The following is a 21,538-nucleotide window of genomic DNA, read 5'->3' on the forward strand; positions in this document are numbered from 1 at the left end:
TGTCAACACTGGAACTGCTTGGCTGTCCAAATTCCGGTATACGAATCGAAACCAGTTTGAAGTTGAGAAGGTTGCAGATGTAGAACGGAGTATCGCTTGATCGGCCCTCAAAATGGACATAATCTCCGTGTAGATACACGGTTTGATCTGCTGTAGTATACTACACAATCTCAGGTCCATTGACCAATTGTTTAACTACGTATAATTCTCCGCATCTGTATTCAAATACCTCTGTGGACTGTAATTTCTCTAATTTCTCACGGCACTCTTCAACCTCCATATATTGTCATTCAACAATGTCCAATCAAGAACCGGTCATCAATTCATTTGACCTATTTAAAAATTTTATCACAACAATTAACGATTAGACTGAAAATAGACTAAGGAATTGGGTGTCCGTAAACCCGGAGCGGCACCAATGTAAACTCTGATAAAACAGAAGTTCGATATTTTGAATTGATTCGTGTAAGCTCCTTTATAGCAACAACGTTTTTACATTAGTAATGTACAAAGCCACAAGTGAAAACTTAGACGGCAAGATTTTTTGTTGTTCATTTAACAGGTTTTTTGTCTGATGTCATTGACGTCAAAATCAGTTCGTATTCAATCGGCAATTGTCTAGAAAACCTAAAAATATTAAGCCGAAAACCACCTCAATCGGTACATATCGTGGTTATATTTACTTAAAATTAGGTTAATTGAACTTTTTCGGAACTTTCTACGTATATTAGAACGTATTTAAATCTTATTTTAAAGTTTAGAAATACTCGAATCTGATTGGCTAAAATTCGTTGTTTTATTTACTTCGTCACAGGCAGGTCAACCAGAAACAACGAAAAACACTCCGAAAAATTGGTGGCCGCCAAAAAATATTAGTCGTGAATTACAGCCTTTTACAATTTTTCTGTTAGCCACTACCTCAACCAAAGATATCTTTTATTACTAATACAGTAATAGACCATCAGAAAAAACATCTAAAGACAGAACTTAAAAACCACAAAACTTAAATTCTAAAAAAGTTTTGATGTTGGTTTCAAAGCAATCTCTCCCTAAAGAATGAAAACGAAACAATATGTAGGTTTATTGCACCTCGCTACAACTTCAATGAGACCACTCAGTATCGGGTCTGATGAAAATTTTGATAAATGAGGTGGAAGGTCAAGACAACAAAACAACAAAAACTGTGCAATTTCACTTATATTTTTTTGTAGAAAGTTAGCATCGTGTCAACGAATTTTCAACTCTGAACTACAGATAATTATAAACCTGCTTGAGTCCTCTACTGAAGTCAATAGACCTGTCATCACTCAGAATACTACGAAAAATCCGAAAATAAAAAATAGTAATGCTCAAAAATTTACAAAACTTTGACCAAAAGAATCAAGTTGACAAAAAATTGAATAAAAGAAACAATAATCCGGAACAATGATTAGGTTCTTTTGAAAAGTCTTAGACATACAATGAGACCTGACAACTTTCTTACTTGGTCACAGATCTATATTAAAAGTAACAAATGGACAACTTTTCAGCGATTCTTTTAGCTTCAAAGTCCACAAAATCATTAGTTGCCTACGAATCAAGTCAGACAATAGAATGTATTCGCCATTCAAACAAATGCATCGCAATTATAATACTTTGCCAGAATATCACAAAAAATTTTGAGAGGCACAAAAAAACGAAAAATAGCTCTAAAAACCAAAATTTTTTTATCCAAATCTAGACCTGTTAATTTTAAAAACAGGTGAGACAAAAATTGGCCTCGTCTTCAATTTGTGTGTTACTAAAAGCAGTAAATAAAGAACATGGTATGGTTAAACAATAATTTTAAAATTTTCAGAAAAATTTGCCAAACTATGAGAGAAATCAGTGTGGAAATTCTAATTTTTGCTGCTCAAAAAAAATCTAAATGATCAAAAACGTTTCTTTTTGGTTTTACACAATACATTTGGCAGTTTCTATTGATACTAATCTCTGTACTAAGCTCTGTACGATCAATATATCGATCGATCGAAATTGAATAAACAAAAAACTGTTGAGCATATGGTTTTTTTCCGCACGAGTGGGATCAGAACAATTAATTCATCTGTAATTTAATTAATGATATACTAACCTGACGTGTATATTGCTTAGTTACCCAGAAGAAAAAGAGAGCGGTAAATTTTTATGTTTTAAAATTTTTGTGGATTTTGTTGCTATTGTATCCTGTATATTGGGCAGTTGTATCTTGGTTTTTTATTTTATGCTAGTCTTTGAACTTCCGTATAGTGCAGTACTTACCGGGCCCTCATTTTTTGTTATATCTGCCGGACATGTGAGTTGATCTTCCCGAATTTGTTTTTAATTCCTAATTGTCCTTCGTCGGTTAGTTTATCAAGTTCTATTTTCTTTGGGATTGAGATGAATGGGAACAATTTTACCTTTCTGTTGAGTGGTGCGGAGTATTGATAAAGATATTTACAATTTTTTTGAAGCTTAAACTGATTAAATGACTCTTTAATAATTTTTCTATTAGTTGCTGTTGTGTAAAAAAAAATTTATTTGCTGTTTCTCCAATTTGGTCCAGATGCTTTTTGATTCGCAGTAAATATGTTTCAAGGTATATTGATAATGTGTTATTCGGCATTGTCTAATCTAAGTACTATTTGAGTCTATTTTTTTTCTTTTCATCTTCTTCTTGAAAGGTTTGTATCTAATTTTTAGATCAGCTGTGTACTTGCTTTATTCGGGTTTGGTATGAATATACTAATTTACTCGTGTGAGTCACATTATACTTCAAAAAAATTTTGGTGCTCTTGATATCGGGCTTTCTGTGTCTACTATTGCTTTCATTTTTAAATAACTGAATTCGAACTGAAGCTTGTTTTTCTAATTGTCGTATGCACTTTAACAAGCTCCTTGTCTTGATTGATGTTTTGCTGTGATTTTAAAAATGCTTTATTATGAGTGGTTTTCCAGGATTCAGTTCAACCAAACCTAGAACCAACCAATAACTAAAAAGCAAATGTAAACGGTGTTTTAAACGGAATGAACCAGAATACAAATTTCGTAACAATTAACATTTACAATAATTTGTAAGAGAGTCATTCACAACCTATACGTATTGTTTTACTTTAAGGTTTCCGATAAAGCAGCATCTAATCTCTTCATAAGACTAATGCATATGACGAAGCAGTGTGCACATAAAAAATTCTACAATATTAAGCGACAGTTACTTTCAATTCTTGTTCAACAGAGAGGGACAGTGCGAGGACACGTAATTAAAATTTTTAATAAAAAAGAAGCTGTGAATAGTTATTATAAGTTTTTTTCCATGTACCCGGCAAAACAAAAAGATTTTCAGAAAAGAAGAAACGTACTATACCGGAAATGGAGAACTCAAAACCTGTCAGCACTATTTCAGTTTCATCCGAAAAGAAAGAACCTCTAATAAAACTGTTAGAGATAAAAACTTTTTCATATTTTTTACACCTAACAACCCACAATTGGCTCTAGTCGAGCATGTCAGGTAAGTCTTCGCCAGCACGATCTTCAAGGACAACTCACCACCAGGAACCGGAGAAGATTCAAAAATTGTGGATCTTTGAATCATGGAAAAGTTATATTTGTGGTTATTGAGACTCATGGCTTGCTGGTTAAGGACATTCCATCGGCTTCACAAATTTTGGAACCCGATATTCAAACAACCGAGACCCCTGAAAAACCAGAAAGTTGAAGCTGGTAACAAAACGCATTCCAAAAGAGACGAAGTCCCGGAAGTCCTTCTTGAAACTTATCTCTGGTTTTGTGCTTCTCAAAACCAATGTAAAACTCTACACCAAACTTATGTTGATTTTATGTTTGGCTTTACATTTGTTTTGTTTTGGGTGTGTGGAAATATTGTTTTCCGTAGTTGTAGTATCTTGAAATTATCGGGTTTGGCCTGCTGTTTTCATGCTTCAAGGAAATCTACTGCTTCTTTTTTTGGGCCTTTTATTGTCTTCCTTTCTTGGTTGTTTGTTTTAGCTGCTTCTGGCAATCTTCCAAATATTATTTAAGTGCTTCGTAGTGGCTGGATTCACATGAGGAATTGACCCAAAATTAGATGCTTTTCTATTTTGAATTCAAAAGCTTGATTTCTGAAGTTTTTGGTCGGTCTTCATCGTTCTTCTGTCTTACTGTTTTGGTTGCTTGTTTTTAAGAGCTTCTAAAAATCTTCAAAAGTTTAATTGAGCGCTTGGTACTGACTAGATTCCGTTGAAGAATAGAGCCAGTATTAAATTCCTTTCTATTTCGAATTATTGATCTTGATGTCTGAAGTTCTTCGTCTGGATAGAATTGGTATGTCGAAATCATGTATTGCATAAATATTTACCAATAAGTGAATGGTGATTTTTCCGGCTCTTGACGTTGTTTCTGTGTGATCTGAGGTATATCTAGGGAACCTGTTTGTGGTTGTCAATTTAATTGCTCCGCAATTTCCTGAGTGGAGGTATTGCTCAGCTAAAAAGAGTGATTAAAGAAGACAGTGGTGTTCTTTTCAAGCAAGATACCAAGCTTGTGTTTTTAATACACGTCATGTTTAGGTAGCACATCACACAGAGTGAAGGACATGACAATCTATCTCACATAACCTCGTTTTAAAGTGTAGCATACTTATTATGCTATGCAACGAAAACATTGTAATTTTGCCGGTAAATGACGTGCAGATGTTTCTGCAAGTATCTACTTGCAAGTATCTACGTTAGATTATTGGTACGGAAAGCGTAAGATCAAATTTTCTGAATTTCTTCAAGTTTAAAACTGCGGTTTTTTTTCATCAAAATTTTATAACGGTTCCCCAGTTGAGAGGTTGACTTTTCTTTGGCAGCTAGGTCAGGTGCGCTATGGAGCTCAGTAATGCACCGGCTCTAGGCTTCAAAGAAACTAAAAAGGCTCATGCAAAAGCTAAGACAAGTTTACTGCTGCAAAAATGTGCACCCTATGAAACCTTTGAAACCCTATAATTTTGGTAAGAAAAAGACCTATGATCAGACTTTAGGTCAACTGTACCGGGTATGAAAATTCCTTTGGTCGATTTATGAAAATACTATGGGTCGACCGATATTGGACATGAAAAGACCGTAGGTCGACCGATATGGGATATGAAAAGACCTTGGTCGACCGATATTTTGTATGGAAAGACCGTTGGTCGACTTATGAAAAGACTTTAGGTCGACCCTTACTAGGAGGTCGACCGTGTATTTAAGGTAGGGAAATACCCCCAGGTTGACTTTATAAGTCTTTTCTTAAAGTCGACCTCTCAACTGGGGTTATCTTGCAAAATCTTGCAAGATTCTTGCAAGGTGAACGTCCGGATCTTGCATCTTGCAAGATAAACGTTGTTTGCAAGAGTTTTGCAAGATCTTACAAGATAACAGCTGGAGTTCGTCTGGGGCGGTTGTTGCAAAATGTAAGTTAGAAGGCTCACCGATACAAATATGTCTTGAAAGGCGGCGCCAACTTCAATGGTGGAAGATCTTCTCTCATCTATGTTGTAAAGAGTCACTCTCAGTCGTATTTGGGTTCCATTTGGACAGTGCTCGTCAACACCAACCACTGCTGTGAACTCCAGCTGAAGAAAAACTGAGTTTGACGCATGTTTTCGAACCAGTGATTTCACTGGAACAGTTTTAGAACGGTTTTGGATTCTCACATTGAGTTAAATAGTAGTGTACATTGGGGTTTCCCGTCATTTTAGAGGTTCAATTTTGCTTAAATATCTAAATTTACTGAATTTCATTGAAGGCTAACTTTATTAGAGGAAACTTAATCTTAAGAATATCATCGAAATAAATTATGAAAACAAAATGCCAAGTTGATTTTTCAAGACATTTTCAAATTGGCAAATTGGTTTTAAAATTCATGGTCAATGTAAATAACTAAATGAGCAGTAAATCTCGCAAAACGATTCTTTTATTGAGACAACAGCATAGTTACATTTAGACCCAAAAATTTGGTAGATTAATTAGAAAACAATGTACTTTGTTCCTGTCTTGAATTGGGTCATTTTCGTAGTTGAGATTGAGATTGCTGATGACTCCAAATTCACCAATTATCTCATTGCACACTTCGATGCCATCGACATTCTCAAACCTAAAATTCAAAACTCTTCTTTTACACTAGACTAGAACAAAGGGAATAACATAATATAATCAATATTATTTTGCTGTGGGAATATCTTACAATAACTATAAGTTGAAAATGCCATTTAACTCACATCCATCCGTTACAAATACATCGGAGAGGAGAAAAAACAAACTCTCGCGAGCTCTTCTAATATTTCCCAGTTTGCGGCAGGAAAATTGATGAAAGAATTGACAAGAAAAACCCATTACTGGCTATTTAAAAACCTAATCCTTTTTTACTTCGTTTTAAGTTTTATTTCGGAATCTTGATATGCTTTTTTCTTCATAGCACCCATGTCTGTCATAGTTTTCTTTCTATCATATCATCTTATGGTTTCTGGCTCCCTGGCTCGTTTTGACCTTCTTAAGGTAAATGTTGGAGCTGAGCTTAAGGAATAACAAGCTTGCGTAGTTGGGGAAAATAGAAACAAAAGACTTTCTGTTGTCTTAGTCATTTAATAGCTATAGTTATAGTTCTAGTTCTAGTTACAGTTTGTCACGTGAGAAAAAATAGAAAAAGGGGGAAATAACAAAAGCAACACACAGAACTCAACGTAGCAGCCGCAGAAAACGGCTGAAAGTATAACTCAGCAAAATATTGCAAAACAAATTGTCTTGAGCAGTAAATAACGTGTTACTGTGTCTTGAACTAGAAATATTCCTGAGCAGTAAATTGATACTGTGTCTTGTATTCAAAAAATTTTTCTTGAGCAGTAAATTCTGTTACTGTGTCTTGCATCAACGAATTATTGGAGCTGAAATTCAACTGTTACAACCCCAACTTCTGGTATTCTCAACTTGTGAGTACAAATAGCAAAAGCCAACTTAAGTTTAAATTTAAATACTTTTGCACAAACAGGTCTTAGACATATATCTTTGTCTTCGATTTGTTTTTTCTATCGGATTGAACTGGTATACAAAGAGAGATCCCGTATTGTGTGATCTGTAGCAATCCAGTTCAAATTGATAGTTGAAAAAACTAAGATTAGCCAATAATTACGAACATAATAGTTAATGCAACGGTAAGTACAGCAGAGCGGATATACAGTTACAAAACCGAACTGCATAAACGAAGTATCCGGACAGATTTTGTAACCACTCAGAACGAACTGGGCGGTGTAAAACTTTCTTTGTGGAACACAAGGAGAGCAGCCGTTACATTTGGTCCGCCGACCCGGACAGTGGAATAAACTGCTGTCCAACCCAACAGTCGAAGTGAAAACAAAACTCAACAGGAAATTCAACGACGCAAAGGCAATTAGCAAAGTGCATTAGAAGTTGAATAGCCAGGCTTAATTAAAGCAAACAAACAAAAGGTACTGTAGAGATTCAAGCTGCAGTCCCAAAGTACAAACGCAGTGACTCCGTCACAGAGTCAAGACATTTTGCAGAGACAGATTAACAACTCCAAAAAACAAATCGAAGCAAAAATTCAGGAGGGCCAGGAGTTGATCAAAAACAACGATAGATCAAGCAAACTCAAGACCGTCTATAAACAGGTGCTGAAACTTGACGACTCTCTTTGCAATCTTAACCGAAAGCGAGCAAATTTTCTTCATGATTCTGAATTGTTTTGAACGTTACGAAGCCGAATGACTAAATATCTTACAAAAATTAAACGCAGACTGGTTACCATACATTCACGGAGAAACAAACATGACGGATCAACAGAATCAAACCGCACAATTGACAAGCGATGCAGAACCAACTGCCGCTAAGTCTTCACAATTTGATGTAGGAGTTTCTCAACAAACTGCTGAAAATGGAAACCCAAACAAAGACAACAATTCAAAAGCCTCCTCTGATAAACGAGCTAAGAAGGCAGAAAAACTTGCGGCTCTAGAGAAAGACTTTGCATCAAAATTGAGGTTGAAGAAAATTGAATTCGAATTGAAAAGGAAGGAGCTTGAATTGGAGATGCAACTTTTTGAAGAAGAAGGAGCACTGAAACTGGAATACGAGAAAGAAGCTCTTGACGCAAGAGCACCAGAATCTGATGACAGTGCAACCCCTAGTATTCGAAGTAGATCACCATTCAACTGGAAAACCCCGAAGGATAAAGATGTTTCCGGTTGGCTCGATAACTCGGATAAATTCTCCAACTTGCACGATCATAGTTTCGAGCGTGCGAAAACCAGGATCGACAACAATTATCCCAGGGTAAGCTTCAATCGTGAAGGTGTACTTAAATCACGGTCACCAAGTGGAGAGCGTGCCAGCACAGCCCGGGAACAAGACAAATTTAAGCGTAATAAACCAAGCAGTAGTAGTCAGCTACCTAGGTTGAAGTTGAGTTCATTCGACGGAAACCCCCTAGAGTGGCCGGAGTGGTTGAATATGTTCAAAGCAACGGTTCACCATCGCGATATACCTGACTCAGAGAAAATGAGCCATTTGAAAACCTTGTTGACAGGTAAAGCAAAGTCAGCTATATCAGGAATGGGCTATTCAGGAGAGTTTTACGCTCAAGCGTGGGAACTCCTGGGACGGAAGTTTGGGCGACCTTACTTAATTGTCGACGCTCAGCTTTACACATTGCGCAAACAACAACCAATTCGTTTGCACGACTCAACGGCTATAATTAATTACTCAATAACAATCAGCAACCTAGTTAATGTACTGAAGCAATACAACTATGAAGGCGATCTGCAATCAAGTTCAACACTGCAAGTGGCAATTGAAAAACTGCCCCCAAACTTGAAAGAAAAGTGGTTCTTCTTCGTTGACGAGTGTCAAGAAGATAGACCCGATCTCACTCTCCTTGGAAAATGGTTAGCTCGAATAGCTTTTGTCCATGAAGGAAGGCCATCAACCAAGAGCGAACGAAGGAAGATGATCGACCAAACGCTAACAAGGAAAAATGATTCTCAAAATCGTCAAATATTAGTGCGAGTTCGAATGCGAACGAAACGAAGCAAATGCAAAACAAGAACTGCCCACTGGCACTCATAAAATATGGAACTGTTTAATATTTAAGAATATGAATGTCACCGACCGCTACGCAGCAGTGAGAAAAGAACGTTTATGTTATGGATGTCTGGGGAAAGGGCATGTAATCAAAGATTGTAAAGTCCACCCGTGCGGTATAAATGGATGTACCAAAAAGCACAACAGACTGCTACACTCAGAAAACCAAATGGACGAGGGTAGTCACGCAGTTAATGTAAGCGCAGCAACAATAAACCAGAGTAACCAAGTTACTAGTTTTCTTCAAATAGATCCTGTATCGGTTCAGAGTGGTAGTAACAGGTTGAATACCTACGCTTTCCTCGATAGTGGGTCAACAGTATCATTCATCGATCAAAGTGTCAAGAATCAACTAAAAGCCAAAGGCACGGACGTTACCTTGAACATAGCTGGCATACATGGGACGCAAGATTTGAGGACAGAGAAGGTTCCTATCACAATAAAGGGACTACATTCAAAGCTGCATTCAATTGAAGCGTTTGCACACCCATCAATCTCGTTGGGAAACACAACATATGACTACAAGGAACTGAAGAACAAACTCAGACACCTGAATGTTCTCACTAACAGAACATTCAACCTGATGGAAGTAGGCATCATACTTGGACAAGATGCCTACGAAATTCAACGTCCATTGGACTATAAGATTGGAACACGAAGTGAGCCTTTCGCCGTCTTAACAGAATTAGAATGGGTAGTCAGTGGTCCCATGGCAGGCAAGAAAAGTCAAAATAATTGTCATTTTGCCTGCGCAGAAGATGTGAAAGTGGCAGAAAATATCCAATCATGATGGGACATAGAAACCTATGCTTCCAAAATAAATGTTGTAAGTCAATCAAAGAAAGAGCAGCAAGCTCAGAAATTTCTAGAGAGCACGACAAAGTTTACAGGCGAGCGGTACGAAGTGGGCATGCTCTGGAGTGAACCAGAACCCAATCTCCCAAACAACTACGGCTCAGCCCTTGGTCAGCTCTACTCACTGGAACGAAGATTCCAACGACACCCAAACTTAAAAGAATTGTATCAACAGTCAATTGATACAGATGTTGAAAAAGGATTTGTGAAGATCCTTGGTAAATTGGAAGTCAAAGGCACTTTCGGCAAGTAATGGTATTTGCCACACCATCCAGTACTCAACCCCAACAAACCGGGTAAAGTTCGCCGTGTTTGCAACGCTGCAGCAAAATACAAGGATATATGCCTAAATGACAAGCTGTTAGCCGGACCCGTCTACTACACGGTTTGATCGGAACAATATTCAGATTTCGAGAAGGACCAATTGCCCTAACCGCAGACATTGAATCAATGTTTCTGCAAGTGCAAGTTCCTGAACGGTATAAAAGCTGCTTGAGATTCTTGTGGCGACCAACAATGAACGAACCTGTGCAATTTTACGAGTATCAGCGTCACGTTTTCGGGGCAAAGAGTTCACCAACATGTGCCAACTACGCTCTGAAGCGAGTAGCGATCGATAACGAGGACGAGTTCCCAATTGCAGCAAAAACAATCCAAAACAACTTCTACATGGACGATTTCATCAAGTCAGTCGAAACACCTGAGGAAGCAATCAAGGTTTTCAAACAACTGCAACGTCTTCTCTCAAAACATGGATTTGAACTGAAGAAGTGGATCACCAACAGCGACGTGGTAACCAACGCAATCCCAGAGGACTTAAGATCAATCAGCAAAACAAAGCAGGTTGAAGTAGGAGCCAGCCAGGAAGGGTCATCGGTGCTTGGGCTTCAATGGACGATTACCGATGATAGTCTACAGGTTTGTAGAGGTACAGGCAAAGAATTTGAGACCCCAATCACCCAAAGGAAGATCTTATCTCTAGTTTCTTCAGTGTTTGATCCTCTTGGACTGTTTGCACCATTCAGTGTCCATATGAGACGACTCCTGAAGAGCATCTGGACCAAAAATGGACAACATTGGGACAACTCAGTAGAACCTAACGAAAAAGAAGAGTTTCTGAAGTGGAAGGCGCAGCTTCCAGAAGTAGCAGAAACCAGCATTGATAGAAGATACTTCAGCACAGTCAAGGACAAATGGGAACTTCATGTGTTTGCCGACGCATCTGAAGATACAATGTGCGCAGTGGCATACCTACGTTCAAAGCCCAAAGAATACTCAGCAGACTTAGCATTTGTAATCGGAAAGAGCAGAGTCGCACCGATGCGACACCTTTCCATACCACGCTTGGAACTACAAGCAGCAGTGATGGCGGTGAGACTTAAAGAGCAGATAGTGAAAGAACACGAATCGAAGATTCAGAGTTGCAACTTTTGGTCAGACTCCACTACTGTTCTGCAATGGACTCATAGCTCCCACCGTAAGCAACAGGTGTTTGTTGCAAACAGGGTGGCTGAGATTTTGGATATCACTAATGTTTCACAGTGGAATCATGTGAGTGGTATTAACAATCCAGCTGACATCGGGACACGAGCGATCAATGTTGACGAACTCAAGAGAAGTGAATGGCTCACTGGGCCGGCCTGGTTGAGGCAACGAGAGAACGAATGGCCTGAACAGGTGAATTTAACATTTGCTTCAGACGAACAAAACGACGAAATGGTCTTCTCAGCAAAGGTTGAAGAGAAGAAGCCGATGATTCAGTGGGAACGATTTAGCAGTTTCAATCGACTAGTAAATACAATGGCATACGTACAGCGCGTAATCAAAAAACACAAACCGGCAACTAAAACACTAAGTGTTCAAGAAAGAGAGGATGCACAAGCAAGCATATTCAGACTACTGCAGCAAGAACAGTTTACTGAAGAGATGAAATCTCTCAAGGCTGAAAGGGAAATTCCAAAAAACAGCAAAATCCTCCAGTTTTCACCATTCATAGACCAGCAAGGACTTATTCGTGCTCAAGGCAGAATAGGTAAAAGTCATCTGAACTTCGAAACCAAGCATCCCATGCTGTTACATTGGAAGCACCATGTAGTTGAATTATTCTTGCAAAATGAACATAAGAATAATCACCACGAAGGTACTGAACATGTCAGAAACATAGTCCAGCAAAAATTCTGGATCCTAGGCATACGAAATGCTTTGAGATCGATCAAAAACAAATGCATTAGATGTCGAAAGGGAAAAGCCCAAACAAAGGCGCAAGTAATGGCAGATCTACCTGAAGAACGATTAGTCGCATCAACAGTATTTTCGAATGTGGGCGTAGACTATTTCGGACCATTCACAGTAAAGATTGGTCGAAGAAACGAAAAGCGTTGGTGCTGTCTATTCACATGCCTTACTGTACGTGCGGTACATATAGAGATTGTACCAAAACTAGACACTGATTGTTGTCTGAACGCAATTATGCGATTCATTGCACGAAGAGGCAAACCGGTCAAAATGATTAGCGATAACGGGACAAACTTCGTTGGAGCCGAAAAAGAACTGGCAGAGTATATAGCAGCATGGAACAAGGTGCGAATTGAAGAACATTTGATTCAACAAGGTATCAGATGGAAGTTCAACCCACCTGCATCACCACACTTTGGAGGAGTGTGGGAAAGACTGGTTAGGAGTTGCAAGAAGGCAATGTACGCAGTGCTGGGCAATCGATCAGTCACGGAGGACGTTCTGTCAACCACGATGTGTCTTGTTGAACAGATGCTGAATGCTAGACCGCTGACACAAGTCAGTTCTGATGCTACCGATTTAGAAGCTATTACTCCAAACCATTTCCTACTTGGCAACAAGAACTTTTGTTTACCGTATCTATCAGGTGCAGAGCAATTTGTTGATCATAGAATGCTCTTCCGACAAACACAAGCTTACGCAGACCTCATCTGGGACAGATTCCGTAAAGAATACTTGACAACGTTGAATAGTCGAAAGAAATGGCAGACCACAACGGACAGAAGTCTTCAGCAGGGTGATCTTGTGTGGTTATTGGAAGACAGTGACAAACGTGGATATTACAACCTTGGTCGAATAATCGAAACCTTTGAAGGTTCCGACGGGGTGATTCGATCAGCGAAAATCCGAACAAAGGATGGATACTACAAGAGGCCCGTAATGAAGCTCGCTCCAGTTCTACCAAGTGACGATGATGTTTTCACTAAGGAAAACAGGGCCGGCGATGTTGGAGCTGAGCTTAAGGAATAACAAGCTTGCATAGTTGGGGAAAATAGAAAAAAACACTTTCTGTTGTCTTAGTCATTTAATAGCTATAGTTATAGTTTTAGTTCTAGTTACAGTTTGTCACGTGAGAAAAAAGAGAAAAAGGGGGAAATAACAAAAGCAACACACAGAACTCAATGTAGCAGCCGCAGAAAACGTCTGAAAGTATAACTCAGCAAAATTTTGCAAAACAAATTGTCTTGAGCAGTAAATAACGTGTTACTGTGTCTTGAACTAGAAATATTCCTGAGCAGTAAATTGTTACTGTGTCGTACTCAAAAAATTTTTCTTGAGCAGTAAATTCTGTTACTGTGTCTTGCATCAACGAATTATTGGAGCTGAAATTCAACTGTTACAACCCCAACTTCTGGTATTCTCAACTTGTGAGTACAAATAGCAAAAGCCAACTTAAGTTTAAATTTAAATATTTTTGCACAAACAGGTCTTAGACATATATCTTTGTCTTCGATTTGTTTTTTCTATCGGATTGAACTGGTATACGTAAAGAGATCCCGTATTGTGTGATCTGTAGCAATCCAGTTCAAATTGATAGTTGAAAAAACTAAGATTAGCCAATAATTACGAACATAATAGTTAATGCAACGGTAAGTACAGCGGATATACAGTTACAAAAGCGAACTGCATAAACAAAGTATCCGGACAGATTTTGTAACCACTCAGAACGAACTGGGCGGTGTCAAACTTTCTTTGTGAAACACAAGGAGAGCAGCCGTTACAGTAAACTCCGACACTTTACTTGACCAGCTTTTGAAAATTCAGGTCGGTGACAGTTCGGCAAGATCTTGCAATTTAAAAAGCGGTTGACTTCAGGACTATGCAACAAGACTGTTCTCTTGTAAAACTCCTGCAAGTGTCATACACGGTAAAAATACCTTAAAAATTCTTGAAAATTGAACTGACTCATGAAAAGAAAGATACATAAAAAAGATATACGCCATTTTCAGGAAAACAGCTATATAAGGACAGTTATCAATTAAATTTATTATAAAATTCATGCATGTCAGGTATATCAAATAGAAGAACGTGGTGTACAGAACCAAATTGTCTAACGGTTATAACCGAGCCAGTTCAACAATTTTAGGGTCCAAGCATTACAGCAATACTGAAAATGTCCAAAAAATCTGATTTTTGATCAGTAATAGTTCATTTGATGAAGTCATGGTCAGATTGTCAAAAGTTTTTGGTAGAATTTTTGGACTGTTCAACGTCAAAATAATGGTGTTTTGCTCTTTTAACCTCTTTCGTGTAACAAAGAGCAAAATGTTCCAGAAAAGAAATTCTTAACCAACGATAACATTCAATGACAACAATTTTCATTTTAGCTTTCTCGCTTCCGAAACTCTGAATGTCTAAAGTTGGAGTTTGTCTGATTGGTATTATACGATAAAAAACCCAAGCCTATTGATGAAATTAGAAAAAAAATTTCTTAGTTCAATATCCATCATTCTAATTCTGTTAAAATCCAGTGATAGGTGATAAAATATTTTTCATTCTGTTTTCACGGCGTAACTTGTCTACCGTTAGAATGAGGTACGCATTTTAAATTTTTTTCTAAGGATTATCATTTCAGCTGAAGTCGGATATCTCATATGCCTAGCAGTTTATCTCAATATACAGTGATCTAGTTGTTTTTGCGGCTCTATTAGTTGTGTGTTGCAGTGTGTTGCAGTTAAAATTTTTGCAATTTGGTACCTTGAGCTCAGGTGTCCTAAATAAAAGCAAAGCAAAAGCCAATAACATTTCTTTCGCTTAACAAAAAAGTAATTTTGGACTGCAATTTTCGAATTTAGTTTACGCCTAAAGCAACTAGACGTGGAATCAATTTTTTTTATTATGGACTTTTAGAATTTGGATAGACAACACGATGAGTTGAAGCGCAGGTTTTTGGTTGATCTTGATTTTTAAATGAAACTCTCTTAGTTGATTGCAAACTCTCTTTGATTTTGTGTGTTTTGGTTCTGTGTATTGTTTGCACCTACTTAAACAAACTTTCACACACCTTGCTTAGTTTTGCAAGCTCTTGTTGACTTGAAAAATATCCTTTCAAGATCTTAATAGGCAGACAACTCTTGGAGCATCTGTGCTATATTTTGACAAGATCTTATAGAAACGTGTCAGGCAAATTTCTTTGCTCATTATACAAAGATCTTGTTAAATCTTGGCACATGAGAAAGCAGTATCGGAAGCTAGTAAGTTATAAAGAACAAATTTCCCTGAATCAAAATTAGCTTGGTTATTTAACAACAAAGTTGGTCACCAGCAGTTTTCTTGATAACCATACAAAACTCTTGCAAGTTTGTACATATAAATCATGGCACGGTTAAACATGTTTTAGTACCTTTCGTATCAAGGTAAATTAAGACAATACAAGCAAGACCAATGCAAGACAAGACCAAAAACAAAACAAAATAATAAAAAGCAAGCTATATTATGACTAAAATTCAATGGATTCTGATTTTGAATCATTTACTAACAAAGATGAACTATCATGAGATAAATGTTAATCAAACCAAAGTTTTTACCTCAATTAAAAAAATGGGAGTTGTTCTGATGGAAACTAGATAACTAGTCGACAGAAAAAACCAAAATCGCAAAAAGTCTAAATTCCATTACTTGTCATGATAATAAGTTCTCATATTAAAATTATTAGATTCGATAAATTGAGACTCTTTAGGATGTCGATAAGTTTCGAAAAAAATTTTCAAAAACATTGTTGAAGCCAACAAAAGCATAAGTTAATAACTGAACATAATGCATATTTTCAACTGGGCCTCAATTCAGCATCGCTGGGCTTTCGGTCTTAGGGTCTTTAAATGTGAGAAAGAAATCAAAACAAAAATCAGAAATATACAAGCAGGGAAAAACAAACTTTAATGAAGTACATAATGTCAATGCAAAAAATCTATACAATTTGCGAAAAAGAAGAACACAAAAGGCAAAGTTCAAAATACGTTTTCCTTTTTGAAAACAGTTAATTTCTAAATAATTGAAATCATTAGCTACAAATACGAGTCGTTAATTAATTAGAAAGTACTAGCAAAGCATGCGAAAATTGAAAACTCAATTAGATTTTGTCAGAAAACGGTGGTGCCAACTCGTTTAGTATTTCACTGAAAATACTAAAAGTTTTCATTTTTTTCTTTCTTCAGTTCTTTCATTTTTAAAATTAGCGACAGATGCTATCAGGACCTTTCAATAATGTCACAATGCGTGAAAAAAAACTTTAAAAAATAAATAGAAGTACTGTCAATGCATTAAAGGCATTAGCAATTTTTTTTTAAATTTTCTTCTGATTGTAGAATGCACAAAGACCAAAAGTAGCTAGGCGTGCTAATGCTTCTTGTTGACTGACACAAATGATTATATAATATTTAAGGGAAATGGAAAATTTTACAAATAGAACATTTTATACCTCGATAACTCCTTGGAAAAGCAAATTCAAAAAAATCTTTTTCATTATATATTCTACGCTTGACGGGCTTTCTGATACCACAACTCTGTACAATGAATGTGTCGATCGGTCAAAATTGGTTGAACAAAAAAACAAGTTGAGGTGGCAACAGTAAATTAAATTGAGAACATAAATTAAAGTTAATAAACATTGTCAAAAGGTTGTTAACATAACAGGATAATCATTTTCAACGAGCGGCAGAGGAAAAGTTTAAGGGTTTAAGTTTTACTTACGAGGCACAGTCGGTAGTTTTGAAAGCATTCCACTGCATGGCTCCAATGTATTCCCCAACAGACATTAGCTGAAGACTCTCAACTATCGGGTGACACATGGCAGCGACATCCACTTTCTCAGCTGAAATCACGTAAAAACAGTGGCGTGATTTTGTAATTTCAGATAGATTGAATATAAAAGCTGTGATTATAGGACCTCATATGCTTTCCTGTTGACGTATAACAGAAATAAAATCTAATACCATATAAAGTTACATTTGAAAATGTTTAAAAATATTCTGACAAATTTCAGATGCAGGAATCTCATGCAACTTGTTTCGGGATTGAAATCTGTAAGAAATCATGCGCATGTCAAGAACCCTTTGTGGTTAATCAATTCTTGTATACACAAACTACAGATTCTGAGATGTCACCAGAAGTAATATTAAAAACGTTACACAGACAAAATTGAACAAATCCGCTCAGCGGAGAGCTCAGCAAAGAAAATCGATATCTCAAACTCAAAAAATAGCTCAATAAACCCAACTTGCCTTTAAAATCTCCACAATTTTCTGCCTATCATCAAAAATAGAACACTATATTATTGAGAGGACGACTCTGAGATTAGGCGTAAATCATTTCGCTAAATTTTTGAAAATCACAATTAACTAGTGCTTTAAATGATCACAAACCAATTCGTTTAAGTGCAAGTGAACTTTTCTTTTGAAGTTCAATTATTTTTGCATTAAAACCAATCTAGTCAAACAAATTGGTAAATGTATTTGAAAAAAAAATCAAAGTATTATACAAAAAACCAGTTTTATCGATTTGCATTTTTATTCAGTTTTTCACTGCGGAGAAGGCGCTCTTATCACCCATTGCGCAATATTTTTTCATTGCTGTCAAACGACCAGAATCCTATTCTGAATATACATTGCGAAAACTTGGCAAAAATTATGTGCAACCAGAACTTTCCAAAGATTTTTTTCTAAATTTTAACAGAATTGACAACCTGATATTTTGACGTTCAGCTTCCTGCTACTTCTGGCTTGGATGTAGACTTGGAAGTCTACTGGACCAGCACCGGACTCTGGGATTTCTGTCACTTCATTCTGGAATGTCATCAGTGGCTGATTCTGAAACAAAAACAGAAACTAAACTTTTAAGGAAATTCCTCCTCCAGAGTTTTTGTATAAAGTTTATTTATTGTCGGGTCTTTTTAGCAACAAAATCAATTGTCTGATTTCCAGAAAACGACTGCGATTGATATCAGTCTGAAAATTGTTGTGATAGTTGCTAAGTCTCGAAGTACCAGGGAAAAAGATGAGAGCTAAACATCATTGTTGTGATGTGTTAATTGGTTTAGACCTATGTCTTGTGAAACTGCCTTCTAAACTCCTTCAACTTTAGTCAGATATTTTATTTCACTTTGATCATTGGAAAAAAAATTTAAACACTGTCTTGAATATTTAAAAGAGCTTAAAAATGCCTTGAGAAATAAAAAGTCACGTGTCATTGGAAAATTATTCATGCCATTGGACAAAACGCACCCAAGAAGAGTAAAATTAGGTCACATATACTACACATACAAAACTCGGATCTATTCTGTATTTCCCCCATCTTAGTGAGCTTAAATCTTTTATGACCCCCAGGCGCACGTGCAATTTTCTTACATAGTAATTTGCTTTATAACAACATATAATTTGTAACTGGGGGTGATAAAAAACACTGGGGGGGGGGGAACAGAATAGATACCAAAACTCGTATGTAGGAATAAACAAAAGCTAATTGGAGGGAAGAGTCCCAGGTCGTAACAGAAATAATGACAACAAAAACATAGCAACACAGGAAATTTCCTAGTTTCAACTCAGGGAAACTTTTAAACTAGATTTTTAAAACTAGAGCTTAAGTTACCAGTGAACAAAATTCAAAACAAATTTGCAAAAACTATCAAAAACTTGAATTGAAATTAAAGAAAAAAAGAGAAGTCAATTACCACTGAAGCAAACTCATTTTCTCACACCACTTGTAAAACAGTTGAAGCGACTGGAATTTTTAAATTGAGACCTTTTTCTATAAACTTAAGGTTTTTGACTTGACTTAAAATGGCCTAATGATGAGAACAGGTCGCATCTCCGAAAAACAAATTTTCTCCAAAATTTGAAAGTAAATTTAGTTGTTTTTAAAAAATATCTAAATTGAACCAGTTTGTGTATGTATTTTGAAGCCACTTAAGGCAGTTCTGGTTATTTAAGTGTTGGAAGAAGTAATATCAACTGAAGCCAAATTATTGATTGCCACAGCAACAGCAATCATGATAACTTACATCGCACGAATCCTAATCAATAATAGGATTTGATTGGTCGAAATTTATTGAATTTTTGTCGAACTATTACTTAGCACAATTTCCTTAATTCTTCAAAATATCCCTCTTTTGGGGCTTTATCCCATCTTCCTTTTTAAGAGGACACAAATATTAGTACTTCCGATGCAATTTTTTATTGACTCCTCGCAGCCAATTTTTCAATTAAAAAATGCAGAAAAAAGAAATCAATTACCACAGGTGAAAATTCATTTTCTCAAAACACTTGTAAAAGTGTAATTGACTGGAGTTTTTAAATTGAGATCTTTTTCAATAAATTTAAGTTTTGACTTGACTTAAAAATTGCATTATGACGCTAGAATGTCACATGTCCGAAAAAGAGGTTTTCTCCAAACTTTGAGAGTAAATTTAGTTGTTTTTACAAGAAAAATTATCTACACTGAGCCAGTTTGTGTATGTCTGTTGAAGGCACTTGAGGCAATTCTGGTTGTTTAGGTCTTGGAAGAAGTAATAACAACTGAAGCCAAAACATTGATTGCCATAGCAACAGCAATCATGATAACTTAGATCGCACGAATCCTAATCATTAAAATGATTTGATTGGATGAAAGTCTATAGATTTTTGTCAAACTATTACTAAACAAAAGTTCCTGTATCACTCAAAACATCCGCTTTTTAGGGTTATATTCCATCTTCTTTTTAAGAAGACACGAATTTTAGTACGTCCGATGCGATGTTTCTAAATTGACACTTAGCAACAAAAAAATTAATGAAAAACATATAAAAAAGTCAATTACCACAGGTGAAAATTAATTTTCTCACCCCACTTGTAAAACAGTTGAATAAACTGGAGTTTTTAAAATGAGACCTTTTCCAATAAATTTAATTTCTTGATTTAACTTTAACATTGAGATATTGACGAGAACATACCACATATCCGAAAAACAGATTTTCTCCAAAATTTGAAAACGAGTTTTGTTGTTTTTGCAAAAAAAAAATCTAAATAGAGCCAGTTTGTGTATGTTTGTTGAAGGAGCCTGAGGCAATTCTAGTTTTCTTAAGTTTTGGAAGAAGTAAGATGAACTGAAGCTGAACATTGATTGCCATTGTAACAGCAATCATGATAACTTACATCGCACAAATCCTAATCATAAATATGATTTGATTGGTTGCTTTTTTAGTGATTTTTGTCAAACTATTATTGAACTGAAGTTCCTGTAGCAATCAAAACAATCCTTTTTTAGGGTTTTAATACATATTCTTTTGAAGAGGACACAAATGTTAGTACGTCCGACACAAATTTTTTATATTGACACTTCGAATTGCCCTATACAAAATTTATCTTTCATCAAATAAGAATCTTTCATCAAAATTAGCGTTGTGGTAAGTTACGTTATGTCCGTGAACAAGTTGCCTGTTTTGATTAGTTTTTTTGCAGGGAAACATACGTCTTAAATTGCGAAGGCTTGTAAAGTCTATATCAAGTCTTATCTGAGACTTGGCAAGTCTTGAGTCAAGTCTCGACAAGTCCTAATTCTTGCTATGATACTAAACAGAGTTGTGAGAGGACGTTATTTATATTTGGTTTTATTTATTTCAAATTTTGCTAAAAATGGTCAGATTTTTTTCGAAAAATTCGTTAATTTGACCAATGGTTTTTTGATATTAGCATCTACTAACCTAATATATATCACAATTAATTACTAGGAAACCAATTTTTTTCAAATGGGCAGAAAGTAGTGTCCATTTTTGATAAATTTGGGTGATAGCAGAAGTTTTTCCACCCTCTCAAGTAAACATTGTGGAAGTGCTCACGTTTTCTTGTGCTTCTTTTTTCAATTTTAGATTTTTGAGGGCAACTCATTATAAATAGCTGCCTTTTTCTTGCATTGCGAAACGAAAGAAAAACAATACCAAAAACTGAGCTAAGAATTCACTCAAGAGTTGTCAATACTTGACCAAGACTTGCTCAAGACTTGTCAACTCCTCGTCAAAAAATTGACTCAAGACTTGCCATGCATTAAAACTTGATTAAAGACGTGCCGGGTCTAAAGAATGACACAAAAGGAGCTTTGATACAATACTGATCCAAGACTTGCAACACGATTTGTTCAGTGCTGATTAAGAGTTGACGTGCAGTCGGCGTTAGAACTGACCTGTTTTTGGTAGTTTCTGTTTTCAATTATGTAGTTGATTGTCGCTTTCCGGCGACTGAAATGCTGCTGTTTGACACTTCGCTATCTCTCCCTCTCTCTCTCCCTGTCTCTTTTTCTCTCTCTCTCTGTGT

General features: G+C 36.4%; 1 protein-coding gene across 1 annotated transcript in view; it reads right to left on the reverse strand.

The window, feature by feature from the left end:
- The window catches only part of LOC142351164 (uncharacterized), a 264,396-nt gene that overhangs the window by 40,277 nt on the left and 202,581 nt on the right, over positions 1-21,538 (reverse strand). Inside the window, exons 20-23 of the mRNA XM_075403279.1 lie at positions 17,941-18,064; positions 16,950-17,070; positions 6,000-6,111; positions 5,447-5,590 (exon numbers count right to left, since the gene is read on the reverse strand). Coding sequence (XP_075259394.1) covers positions 5,447-5,590; positions 6,000-6,111; positions 16,950-17,070; positions 17,941-18,064 — 501 coding nt within the window. The remainder of the gene's footprint in view (positions 1-5,446; positions 5,591-5,999; positions 6,112-16,949; positions 17,071-17,940; positions 18,065-21,538) is intronic.

Source organism: Convolutriloba macropyga, chromosome 12 (genome assembly GCF_964194025.1).
Source record: "Convolutriloba macropyga chromosome 12, txConMacr16.3, whole genome shotgun sequence".
Taxonomy (NCBI): domain Eukaryota; kingdom Metazoa; phylum Xenacoelomorpha; order Acoela; family Convolutidae; genus Convolutriloba; species Convolutriloba macropyga.